The 11,707-nt window shown below is 43.6% G+C and overlaps 1 protein-coding gene across 1 annotated transcript in view; it reads left to right on the forward strand.

Annotated features, from left to right (window-relative positions):
• RAD51AP1 (RAD51 associated protein 1) overlaps positions 1 to 8,300 on the forward strand; it is a 36,302-nt gene extending 28,002 nt beyond the window's left edge. Inside the window, exon 9 of the mRNA XM_008704886.2 lies at positions 6,779 to 8,300. Coding sequence (XP_008703108.1) covers positions 6,779 to 6,819 — 41 coding nt within the window. The 3' untranslated portion in view covers positions 6,820 to 8,300. The remainder of the gene's footprint in view (positions 1 to 6,778) is intronic.
• The last annotated feature ends 3,407 nt before the right edge of the window (positions 8,301 to 11,707 follow it).

Here is an 11,707-nt window from a genome sequence, read left to right on the forward strand (position 1 = left end):
TACTGCCCTAGTTCCTCTCTATATTTTTCTCCTTTTTCCTTCTTTCTTTCTTTCTTTCTTTCTTTCTTTCTTTCTTTCTTTCACTTAGGTGACTTCACACTCCAGTGGTCACCTATGTGACAGTAACTGCCAAGTCAGGATTTTTTAGCCCAGATCTTGCTCCACACAGGAGCTTGGTCCATTGATAATCTGATGCAATAAGTCATCAGTAAATTACTAACATCCTTCCTACCCTCTGTGTTTCCCCTCCTAGATTTTCTGTTAGTAAATGGCACCACCATCAACTGGAGGGCCTAGGGCACTTCTGCCCTTCACATCCAATCACTGAGCTCTCTTCCATTTTGTAAATTGCTGAGAACTGTTCTTCCACCTGCTGTCCCTTACTCTGAAACATCATCACTCACTACTAACAGGCATCCTTGCCTTGATTCTTAACCTACTCTGGCCTACTCTCCATAACCATATTGCCAGAAAGTTTTCTAAAATCTGGGCATGAACCTCTCTGCTTAAAATCCACATACATACACCCTAGCCTGTTTAGTTCACGAGATATTTCAAATCTGGCTGTCCCCTGTCTGCTTCTTCAACCTGGTCTTATGCGGCCCATATGCACTTTTGACTCTTGCCACACCAAACGGCCAGCAGGTGATACCATGTGGTCCCCTAGCTCTGGGCTTTTACACTGGCTCTTATTTGCCAGCTTTACATTGCTAATTCCCTATTTGGCCTTGAAGACTCAAATTCAACTCAGATCTTTCTAAAAGCTTTTTTCGAATGTCTTTCTTCCATAGACCAGACGATATTCCTCCAGGTCACGCTACTGTGATTCAGCTAGAACTTTTCTTAGTTTTCATGCATTTAAAACCTGATGCAGAGTCAATGCTATAAAAAGTGCTCATCCGATGAATACTTTATATCCGGAACTTTTGCCATGAGCTTCCAGGAACCACAAACTTTTGGGAAGAGGGAGAAAGTAGGGATAATTTCATGAGCCTGGGCAGTTCGGTGAACTCTAATCTGCCCATCCTTGGGATGTCCTCCAGTTCTACCTGGGGCGAGAGAATGGGAGTAGGGGGGAAAGAGAGGTTTCTTTAGGCTGATCAGAACGGTGGTTTGGGACGGGATCAAAGTCCTTTCTCGGCCCAAGTCACAAAAAGGGCGGCTGGCGTTTCTATAGCGACGGGAGGAGGGCGTGGTCCTCGGCCGGCGCGGGCCGGGGCAGGAGCCAGCGCCCCGCAGCGGCCGCCGGGCAGTCTGCGCCAGCCCGATGCAGCTCTTCCCACCTCCTGCCGCCGCCCGAGCCAAGTAAGGCAGCGCGGAGCGCTAGCTGGGCGGAAGGGACCGCGGTGGGGCAGGTGCATCTGGGGCAACGGGGGAAGAAGGTGGGGGGAGCGGGGTGAAGGGAGGCGCAGAGAATGCAAAATGGCAGGGGAGTGTGGTCGGAGGAGAGAGAGGGGCCGGGTGTGAGCGCGGACCGGAGGAAAAGTGCTCTGAACCGCCGCATCCTCACAACCTGACATCCATATAGTTTGCTCCTAACAGAAAGTTGCATGGCTGACTTCAGCTGAGTGCGCGGTGGGGAGAGATGGATTTTAGGGAACTCATAAGACCTCTCCTGAAATTGCTTCCAAACCCTGCCCTAACAACGTGGGGGCACAAAACTTTACTCCCCCTTATCTTCTGGGAGTGGCTGGTCCTCTTGGAAGTCAAAAGTGAGCCCACAACCCCACGCCTCACGTGGCTGTACTAGGGATGTGGCTGATACCAGCCTGTCCTTGCCCAGCCCATCCGCTTGCAGCCTCCATGCTCAACCAGAGCCCAATGCAGGACAGCTGCAAGCTGAGTGTGGATCGATTGTAGGTACGTCCACAGCATCACTTGCCCTCTGGGTAGTACTTGCCACTCTGTAATGCTCGTAGTAACAAATATTTTCCTTAAAAGGGGGATGAACAATGCAAAATTTGGATTTTTTTTTTTTAATCTGTAGTTGATTTGTGGTACTTGCTATGTTTGAAATGTCCACCAGCCAATTCAGGTCTTAAGCAACTTGTGACCCCTCTGACCTGTTTTAAATGACTGATGGTCAATAATCTTAATTCAAGCTTTACTGTTCAGGCATCAATGGAGACATGGCAAAGGTGCAAAGCCATTTATAGAAAGTTCAAACTATGAAAGGACCAATGTGTCCTTTGCTGCCAGTCTTGCTCAAGGGATTTACATGTGTTAAGTACGTGAAATCTAGGAGTTCCAAGGAATTCTCCAAACCTGGACTGTGCCTAATTGGTTCTGGGACTTATGTCTGTTACTTCCCTTCTCGGTTTTAGTCCTTATCAAGAGGGTAATGATAAACCTGAAAGGAGTCTCGAGTGGTGTGACAGCCACTCTTTGACTTTGCCTACTCCAGCTCCATACTGGTATCAGGAACTTGGCTAGAATACACACTACGCAAACTTGTGGAGGATCCAGTGCTGGGAGCCCATGGTTTTAGCTGATCCCAAATCCAACACGAGTGTGTTTTGACAGCTAAAAAGGGCAAATACTGGTTTAGGCTTCATTAATAGAAATATAGTGACCAGGTGAGTGATGTAAAGATCTGTACATAATCTAGACTCCAGGAAACCGTAGCTGCTTAAAACAAGGTCATAAAAAGCTAGAAAGTAGAGAAGGACAATCACAACACAAGTTCTGTCTGTCAAGCCTGGATGCTCTATCCTACGAAGATGTGCTTGAAAGAAAACTACAGAATGCCTGGTGATGAGTAGGAGCCAGGGAGGCAGAAAGGCACTGTTCTGAATATTCAAGAGCTCTTAGAGTAGAAGACAGGGTAGATGTGTTCTTTGTTGCTCTGCAGAGGATAGCAAGTATCCGTGGAGGATATGTTGCTCAATATCATTTCTTCCCACCAACATTCGCTGAGCACCAGCCATAAGTATAAACAGCCAGATGTGAAATGGGTTGCCCAGAAAAACAGTGAACTCTGTCACAGGAATATTCAAACAGAGACTGAATGATAGCCAGGGATACTCTAAAGAGGATTTCTGCTGGGGTGGGAAAATGGATGAATGGCTCCCAAAACCTCTTCCAGCTCTGAGAATCCATGGACCATGAAGAGTTTCAAAGATAATTGCAGAGGGACCGAGGAGTTCTCTTTGCATCAGTGAGAGTGACTTAAATACATTAGGTACATTATCTCCTGTTCACAGAAATGCAAGGGGAGTCCCTGCTAGTCCTACACTGCCACAATTTCTGCCCCAAATGTAGCTCTCTGGGGCATAAAGATCAAGCTACCTGACAACTGCAATAGAAATACTGAAATTGTGACAGGTAAACCTCAAAAGATATATTTCCTTTCTGGGCATTGAAGATTGGTGTACATAGATAAGGCATTATGTATAAAATACTATGTATGTAATGATGCTGGCCCCACTGTTCCTGGGTCTGCCATGCCCACCAGACCTTGAACTCCTTGAAAGCAAGGATTCTATTCTACTTATCTCTCAGTCCCCCATGCTTAACACAGTCTCTGGCATTCAGATGGTGGTCTCAAATTTTTTGACTAATTAATCTAAACTATCTTAGTTGTCTCTTTCTTCACATTTGTACCAAGAACTTTCAACAGACAAGCCATTGTCCTTGTCCCAAGGAGGACTATAAGAAATAAAATAAAATCCAAGCTCATCATTCCTGCTTCCAAGAGATTCACAATTAAGATGAGATGAAATGTAGGCCCTAAAATAATTAACACTCAAGTTGTTGACCAAGTGACAAAATGATCTCCACACAAAAGTGCTGAAATTGGAGGAAGGAAATGGGTCTAGGCTGGAGAGGTAAGGAAACTGATCTTCATGTAAAATAATATAGGAACTTTTAAATTTTAGTTTCAGTTCTCAAAGCAGTATCACTCTAGCTCTGAGAAGAGTTTATCATCTTTAACCCTTCATGCAGCAGTTATAAACAAGATATAAAACATTCTCATAGTTCACCACTTTTTTTGAGGATAAAAAGTGGCATTTGTGAAGCGTTGAACATAGGTTACATGCCATGGATTAAATCAAAGCTAGATTGAATGCATTCTGAGGGAAAAAAGGCACAAGATAGTCTCTGATGACCACAGGATTATCCAAAGGAGGGAACTTGTGAAATAAGTCACAACAGAACTTTTCCAATCTGGTAGTATTTAATAAAGTTAGAATCAAAGAAGTTTAGAAATGGAAGGGACATCAGAGGTCATCTAGTTATCCCGTCATCTTACAAATGGGGAAACGGAGTATAGACAAGGCATATGACTTGCTCAGAATCTATCTGGGGGCAGAAGTGAGACTAGACTCCAAGATGCCTCAACATATTCTTCAGGTCTTCATGTTCTCTTCACCTACAGAGCACCAGAAGCTGAATAGAGAAAAGAGCTCCACTTGCCGGCAACGATGCATGTGTACTTGTACGGTCTCCCACGTCCCTGTGAGATAGATTGAGGGAGCCTTGGCAGGAAAAATTGTATTCATTCTTATCCCGTGTTTGGATTTTGCAACTTTCACATCGAATTGATGGCCAAAATTCTACCAGTTCTGTCTCCCAAAGTATTCCCAAGTTCCCACTTCCACTCTGTCCTCACCGTCATGGCCTTGGTTGAGGTCCTCATCAACTCTTGCCCAGAGGCTCAAGAGAGCTTCCTACTTGAGCTCCTCCAAACCTTGTTCCATGGTTTTGCCAAAGAGAGGATCCTAAGTACAAATCTGATTTTGTCAGACTTAGAATGGACCATGCAACCCTTTCTTTATAGTCTAACCGCCTCTCTGGCCCTCCACTGGCAAGGTCCATGTGCTCACACTTTCTGAAAAAGATGGTGCTCTTTCATACTGTTGTGTTTGCACAGTCTAGTCCATCTGCTCTTGACTCCATGCATGTCCTGTTTATTCTTCAAGGACAATTCTGCTCTGTTCAGGTGTGAAGGCTTCCTCACCCCCTGCAGTGTGCTCCATTAGCTCTTTGCACTGGCCTCTATTACTGCCCTGATCATGTGCATTGTAATGACCTGTTTCCATGTGTCTCCCTCCTAGATAATGAACTTTCCTTGAGGGCAGAGGCTATGTCTGGTTTATCAGAGGAATTATCTTGGCAATTAGTTTTTGTTTACTTTTGCATAGGAATTTTTTGTATTGTGTGTGTGTGTTAAAATTCATGTTCTCACTTACCTCCCCTAGTTCCACCCCCAAAGGTAATTATTTTTAGTTTATTTTTTCTTTATTCTTCAGTATACCTGATTAAGACATGCAGACATCTTGTTTTCTTCTCTCTTTTTTAAAGATTTAATTTGTTTAAGAGAAGAGGAGAGAGTGAGAGAGAGAGCGCGCACTATCAAGAGGGAGGGGTGAAGGGAGAGGGACAAGCAGACTCCATGATTAGCAGGGAGCCCGCTGAGCAGGGAACCTGACTCAGGGCTCAACCCCAGGACCCTGAGATCATGACCTGAGTCAAAGGCAGAAGCTCAATGGACCGAGCCACTCAGGTGCCCCCATCTCATTTTTTTCTTAAACAACATGGAATCATACATATTGTTCTGTTTTTATTCAATACATTATAGGCACACATAAAGACTTAGTTCATTTTTTAAAGTGATTGCTTCATATTCTATAATACATACATGCCATATGTTTTAACTTCTCATTACATATAGACAAGTAATTTCTGGTGTTTCAAGATTATGCTGTGATAATAGTGGGCAGGACTTTTCTTGAGTCCTCTGAATAATTTCAGAATTGTGATGCTCTCACCATTTATTATAGGGTCTGCGAAAACCTACCAATGGAGTGGTTTGCAGAAGCCAGGATAACATTTGCACTGATCCCTGTTCTGTCGTTGTTCATATATCTTTGGCTCCCTTGGCTCTTGATAGAGTTAGAGGAAGAAAAGGAACTTCAAAGGGACACAAAGCAGCATTCCAGCAGCTGTCTGTTAAAGGAACAGGCATGTAACAGTGGCATCAGAGCCTCTTAGACTCTTGCATTTACATAAATCACCACTTTAACCAGATTCCATAAACTTAATGGGAATTAGTTTTTCATCTTGCAATGAGTTCATTATTCATACAGCTCTGCTCTGAATAAATAATGTGCAAGAATATGGCTAAATGAGATCCAGGCACAGCATTTCTATCCATTGTCCCTTTTTCTTTTTCTGTAGGCATTAAGCTACGGAGGAACTGCTAATATATGTATCTTTCAGAGCAAAAAGTGGTTGTGGTAAGAGAATGGTTTACTTTGCAGTGAGCTAGAGGAAATGGGTCTTTTTGTTTGGTGTCCTAAACTGCTGGCCACCTTATTAGATCATCTTCCTTCCTTGGCTGCTGTCTCCCTCTGCCCTGAGCACCTGAGGACTGATGCCAAGACGGTCCCTCTCCTGACATCATCAGCCACCAGGAAGGAAAAAAAGGAGTTAGCAGAGACTCAGCCACTGTTTTTAGGCCTGCCACATTTTTAAAAAGTATTTTTATTTATTTATTTTTGAGAGAGAGCACAGGCAGAGGGAACGGCAGGCAGAAGCAGAGGAAGAAGCAGGCTCCCCGCTGAGCAAGGAGCCCGATGAGGGACTCGATTCCAGGACCCTGGGATCATGACCTGAGCCAAAGGCAGATGCTTAACCAACTGAGCCACCCAGGCGCCCTAGGCCTGCCACTTTTTATCTCCAAGCCTGCCCTGCATTCTTCCCATCCCTGGATGCAGGGGCCATTACTTATAGTTTGCTCCTACTACCAATGTACTTTTTACTCTTCCTCCTGCAGGACTAACATGGATGCTAAAAAACCAAGGAACTACAGTTTGACAACCTTCCCAATTTTGAAAGCAAGAAAGAAACAGAATCTCAACCCTGCGAAGGTAAAGATCCTTGAATTTCATTTGGGCAAGAGAGGTATCATCATGAAGACTTGGGGACCCAGAACCCAGGAGTGACCATTGTCCTCTAAGTACCTTTGATGACAGGGTGAGGGGAAGTTCCAGAGATGTGGATGGACTGGGCTCGTTGGCAGACCAGGTCTGGGTGGGCTTGGAGGGACATTGGCTGCAGGGCCAGAGTATAGTTGCAGAACTCCAGGATTGCAAGGCCTTCATCGAACAGGTGGCTTGTGTTTCAAGAGGCCCTGGACTTCCGTCTCTTCTACAATATCTTGTATTGTGCTCTGTATTTCTGGAACCACACCAGACGTGTCCTAGAATGGTTCCAAACATTCCCAGAAAAGGTCTGTGTGTTTCGGTTTTCTTTTTTTCCCCTAACACAGACGTGGTGTCTTTCTTTTTACCCAGCCTCAAAAACTAGTGAAACGCCACAGCATAAAGGTAGTTTTGTGACGTGGTGACCTTGTGATCACCGTCTCCAAGATTACTTCTAAATCAGGTGTACTTTTTCATCTAATGCCCTCAGTTTGAATTTCCACACCTGACTCAAAAGATCATATTATTTGGGTCTTTGCTCTGAAAATTTTGTGGTAAACTTGAGCCCACGGCATTCAGGTTTGACTTTGTATCCTGCTTGTGTCACTAATGGGAAGAGCTGCAGTTCAACAGCCTATCTGAGGCCTGTTGAAAATTCTCCTCCCCGGGTATCACACACCACCTCCTTAAAATTATGACTCTTAGTCACCTCCTCTAACAGGGGTCCTGATTTAACCTTCACCTTCTCTCCCTCAGCGTTATAACTCATAAAAATGGATCCTAACGCAAAGTCCACTGCCCCCAGCCCTACCCCTGCCATTACCACATACAACAAAAACCATTATTTTGTGATTCACAGGCACAAAAATCTATTAATTCCTAAAGCATTTCTTTTCACAAAGCAAAAAATATAAAATATTTGAAAGAGTAAATCTACAGCAAAACAAGACTGTAATAAAGACAACATTCTGTTCAAATTTAAACGTACTATGCAAACAAGATGACCTTGGTCATGACTTAGAAAAATCATCATGAGTTTTGCAACTTATATATATATATATTTTTACCTGCTTGAGCTCATATTATTGGGTGCTTGGATGACTCTCACGTGAACTTTAGAGGCAAGTAGAATTATTATCCTCATTTTACAAATGGGAAAACTGAGATTCAAGTGGAGTTTAGCAGCCATTGCCATAACCATTGCGTGGCAGAGAGAATGCAAACCCATATTCTTAACCACTCTGTTTCACGCTTATTGCTGAGTAATGTCAACTCTGTTAAATGTTGCCCTACAAAATTCTATAATATATTTATATTAATTTTAAGGAAAGCATATTCTGCTACAGTTGCTATGATAGGAATTGTTAAAAATAAAATAAAAAATCACATTGAAGACAAATTCACTGATGTATTTTTTGTAACAGCCAACAATTGACAATACCATTTAAAAATACTTTCTAGGGGTGCCTGGTGGCTCATTTGGTTAAGCGTCTGACTCTTGATTTCGACTCAGGTCATGATCTCAGGGCCATGGGATCAAGCCCTGCGTCAGGCTCTGCCCTCAGCGGGGAGTCTGCTTGAGATTCTCCCTCTCTCTCTTTGCCCCTCCCCTGGCTCATGTGTGCGTGCTCTCTCTCTCTCTCAAAATAAATAAATCTTTTTTAAAAATAAAAATACTATCTAAACTTATCGCTATCGTCTTTACATTGGTAATTATTCTTATGGGCCCTAAATAAATGTCTTTTCACCATCTGTTCGTTTTTCCCAGTGGACTTTTCATCCAGTTGAGCTGAATAGGCCTAAGTAGGCAAAAGCAAACAAGTTACTGTTCTCAGAACATGAAATCTTGGATTTCAGTGAATAGGTATATGATATTAATTGGAGGATGAAAAGAATGAATTATAATGTCTTCACCTTAAAAAACATTGACGATGAGAGTGCTATGGGTCTCAGCATATCAACTGCCCCAAGCAAGTGTTGAAAAAATATTTTAAATAAATTGATAGTAATTTATATTTACTTCATGGCATTTAATGCTATAACTATGATGTTTACAATAATAATTAAATATTTAAGTATTTTACATATGGATCTTGGTAGTGTTTCAGCTAAGGAAGTTTTTAAAATGTTGTTTTTAATAATTGATTTAAGACAACAGTGTGCTTGTCTAGATAGTAGTGTACGATGCTTTAAAAAATGTTCCTAAGTGAAATAAGTCAAGCAGAGAAAGACAATTATCATATGGTTTCTCTCATCTATGGAACATAAGAACTAGGAAGATCAGTAGGGGAAGAAAGGGATAAAGAAAGGGGGGTAATCAGAAGGGGGAATGAAGCATGAGAGACTATGGACTCTGGGAAACAAACTGAGGGCTTCAGAGGGGAGGGAGGTGGGGGAATGGGATAGGCTGGTGATGGGTAGTAAGGAGGGCACATATTGCATGGTGCAGTGGGTGTTACACGCAACTAATGAATCATCGAACTTTACATCAAAAAACAGGGATGTACTGTATGGTGACTAACATAATATAATAAAAAAACATTTAAAAAAACGTTCCTGGGGCGCCTGGGTGGCACAGCGGTTAAGCGTCTGCCTTTGGCTCAGGGCGTGATCCCGGTGTTATGGGATCGAGCCCCACATCAGGCTCCTCTGCTATGAGCCTGCTTCTTCCTCTCCCGCTCCCCCTGCTTGTGTTCCCTCTCTCGCTGGCTGTCTCTATCTCTGTCGAATAAATAAATAAAATCTTAAAAAAAAAAAACAGTTCCTGTTCATGTGGCTAAAACACGGTAAAATATTAAAGAGCCACCTGCTACGGAGAGATCTCTGCAGGGAGTCCTTTGCTTTCAGCTTACCAGGCAAGGATTCAGAGCTCTCACAGTGGCTCCCAGTGACATAGGATCTCTGTGCACTTGAGGAAAATGGCCTCAAGTTAGCGTTTATCCAAACTGCCAGCAGAGGGAACATCCTCTCTTCTGGACCTGTTATCTCAGTGAGTGAGTATGTTGCAAGATGTTTGGCTTTTCTGTAACTCTGCTCAAAGAAAACGTGTTGCCTCGTGGCCCGATTCTGGGACTGAAGACTCTGTTAATTTAGAGTGTTACTTTACAGTTTTTCTGACAATTAATGAATAGGTCCTGCAAACCACATCCTAAGCCCTCTAAAGGCATGTTTTCTATTTTCAGCACTGGAAGAACTGGTGCTTGTTCTGTTATTTCTCTTCTATCCTTCCAGTCATTTAATTGCTGAAGACCACCTCCTTAGGCAGGCCTTCACTCACCACCCTTTCTAATTATATTGTGTATTTGTTTGTTTACTTGTTTACTGTCACTTCGCCCTCTGGAACTACAATGTCCAATACTGCAGCCACTGGCCACGTGAGACTATGGAGCCCTTGACATGGGGCTCGTCCAACTGGAGGTGTGCTGCACATGAAAAATACACGTCACATTTCAAAGACTTGGTATGAGAAAATGAATGTAAAATACCTTATTGATAACTTTTTATACTTGGGTGAGTTTTGTAGTTGTTAACAGCTTGATGACATGGATAACCTTCTTAACTTTCTCCATCTGTAAAATGAGGGCATTTGATTACAGCTTCCTTAAGGTGGCTTTCAGCAGTGTAATTGTCCAAGCTCCACTAAACAGAAGTCCAAAAGGGAAATGTCACCCCCAAGGTCATGCACTAGGTACATTAGAAAATGTCTCCAAGCATCTGGGCTTTCAGGCTCATGCTCTTGCCCCTCCTTCAAGCCCTAAGGACAGCCAGGCTCTTCTTCCTCCACCTTCACCAGAGACATAGCCTAGTGGGCAGGACTCCAGAGAGGACACTGCATCAGTGAGATGACAGTGACTGGCCACGTTCACTCTGCTAATGGGTCTCCTGAGTCCAGACTTGGCTGTGGGTATAAGCAGGAGGCTACTCTTTTCTGTCCAGACATCCTGGGCTTCCTCACATAGCAAAGGGGCTTTCAGGGCAGAATCTTAGCTAGAAGTGGCCGTGGAGAGATGCTGCAATTTGCCTAGTATCTGTGCAGCGATAGTAGTTTAATGCCTTAGCTGGGGATGTGAGAAGCCTAGCAACTGTCTCTCTCCCAGCTCTCTGCAGTGCTCTGATGGGCCTAATTGTCAAACTTGTTGTGTTCTGTAGAGAGTCCCCAAAGATTTATTTTCTCTCTTCTTGCCACACCCTCTCTCTGCGTTAATGCGTTTGTTTTGAACTCTCAGTTGTTCTGGCTTCTGGGAAGGGATTATGGAGCCTACAAGGAGGAAGCTGTGATTTGATATCACAGAACTTGAGCTTCATCTGCCCACCCAACCTTGATCATGCACTTGGAGTGTTTTTGTTTTTTTGTTTTTTTTTTTTAATTAACAGGGAGGAGGAAGAGACAAGGAGGAGCCAGCTTCTGAGAAAATAGAAAAATAGCCCACGAGGTATGATCAAGGCAGGCGTTTTGATGGAGGTGTATGCCTTTCTAAAACATCTGGGTGGCGCAGGGGCAGGAGACCAGGGCGGCCTTGATGCCTGCTGAGAGTCCAATTGCTTTCTTCCCTGAACTTTGCAGATGAGGACATCCAGGGCTCTGTCCAAGGTAATAAGACAAGACAGCGCATCTCAAGATTCTGTTCTAACTAGCCCTACAAAGAGACTCTGTTATCCTTTAGCTCTTGGTGAGGGGGCAGGAAATATACTCCCCTGTGATTCATGGGTAAACTGTGCATGTTGAGGGTGGGGGCTTGGCATGAGGAGAATGCAAAGTAGGGAAGAGGAAGACACAGTGC

Source organism: Ursus maritimus, unplaced genomic scaffold (genome assembly GCF_017311325.1).
Source record: "Ursus maritimus isolate PB19 unplaced genomic scaffold, ASM1731132v1 scaffold_26, whole genome shotgun sequence".
Taxonomy (NCBI): domain Eukaryota; kingdom Metazoa; phylum Chordata; class Mammalia; order Carnivora; family Ursidae; genus Ursus; species Ursus maritimus.